Source organism: Acanthamoeba castellanii (genome assembly GCF_000313135.1).
Source record: "Acanthamoeba castellanii str. Neff unplaced genomic scaffold scf7180000084740, whole genome shotgun sequence".
Classification (NCBI taxonomy): domain Eukaryota; phylum Discosea; order Longamoebia; family Acanthamoebidae; genus Acanthamoeba; species Acanthamoeba castellanii.
This window is the reverse complement of record NW_004457372.1, coordinates 247,773-248,736: the sequence shown is the minus strand read 5'-3', so window position 1 is coordinate 248,736 and position 964 is coordinate 247,773. Positions and strand designations below refer to the sequence as shown.

General features: G+C 56.2%; 1 protein-coding gene across 1 annotated transcript in view; it reads left to right on the top strand.

Annotated features, from left to right (window-relative positions):
* Window positions 1-116, top strand: part of ACA1_391810 (carrier superfamily protein) — a gene marked incomplete at both ends in the record, with an annotated part of 4,798 nt that extends 4,682 nt beyond the window's left edge. The window contains one exon of the mRNA XM_004336764.1: window positions 109-116. Within this exon, the coding sequence (XP_004336812.1) occupies window positions 109-116 (8 nt within the window). The remainder of the gene's footprint in view (window positions 1-108) is intronic.
* Between the last annotated feature and the right edge of the window lie 848 nt (window positions 117-964).

Sequence of the window (964 nt, the reverse complement as noted above, 5' to 3'; positions counted from 1 at the left end):
CGTGGTGGTAGGTGGTGCGCTCGTGCTCATCCCGTGCTGGTGCTGTCTTGTACCTGTGGCGCTGGCCGTTCACCAGGTGTGTGCAGCACTGGTGTCGACAGGGGAAAGTCATGTAGGTGTGTTGGGCGCTCATGGATGAAACAAAGACAGCTGATAAAGCACCTCTGTACTTTGTGGGCGACTTCGGAGAAAAAGAGCGAAACGGTGGCACATTCCGATCATTCTTCCCGTCCGAGACCTTGGCTGCCCCCCTTTGTAAAACGCCTACTAAACCAGACAATAAGGGGGCAAAACCACATGAATGTGTGGCACATTCCGATGTCATGACCAATCAGGTGAAGTGGGCTGCTCGCGAGGCTTGGGTGACATACTGTGATGGCGGTCAGCGAGCGCACCTGGGGAAACAACCGGGAAAATTACGTTGGTTTCTGGCCAGACTGACATTCGTCCCCAACAGGATTGCAACCCTTTCCGCATAGCCTTGGGGAGCAGGCAGTTGGATCATCATCATCAGAACTCAAGAGACCGATTGACCACGCAAGCCACCACCCAACACAAAACCGAACACGCGACAAAGATGGACCACACGCACATCAAGACGCACAACATTCGCAAGGTTCCAACCCACCCCACCGCCCCTCTTCCTCTTCGCTTTGGTTCACAATCTTCTTCTTCTTCTTCTTCCGCTTCTACTTCTTCCTTCTGTTCAGGACACACAGGTGAAGAAAGCGGACCTCCCACCGCCGCCTCCCCCTTCTCCTGCGGTACGTGGAGCTCAGCCATTCATCTTTCTTTGGCGTTGACAACTGACCGGCAAACTGTTAGGAGCCAAAAGAGGACAGCCGACGGACTAGGCCCATCCTGAGTTCCGAGGTGCTGGCCGCCCTCAAGCACCACCCGCTGCCCCTGGCCCCGGTNTCGCTGGACTCGCTCGCCGACACGCCCAAGACCCACCTCCCTCGCA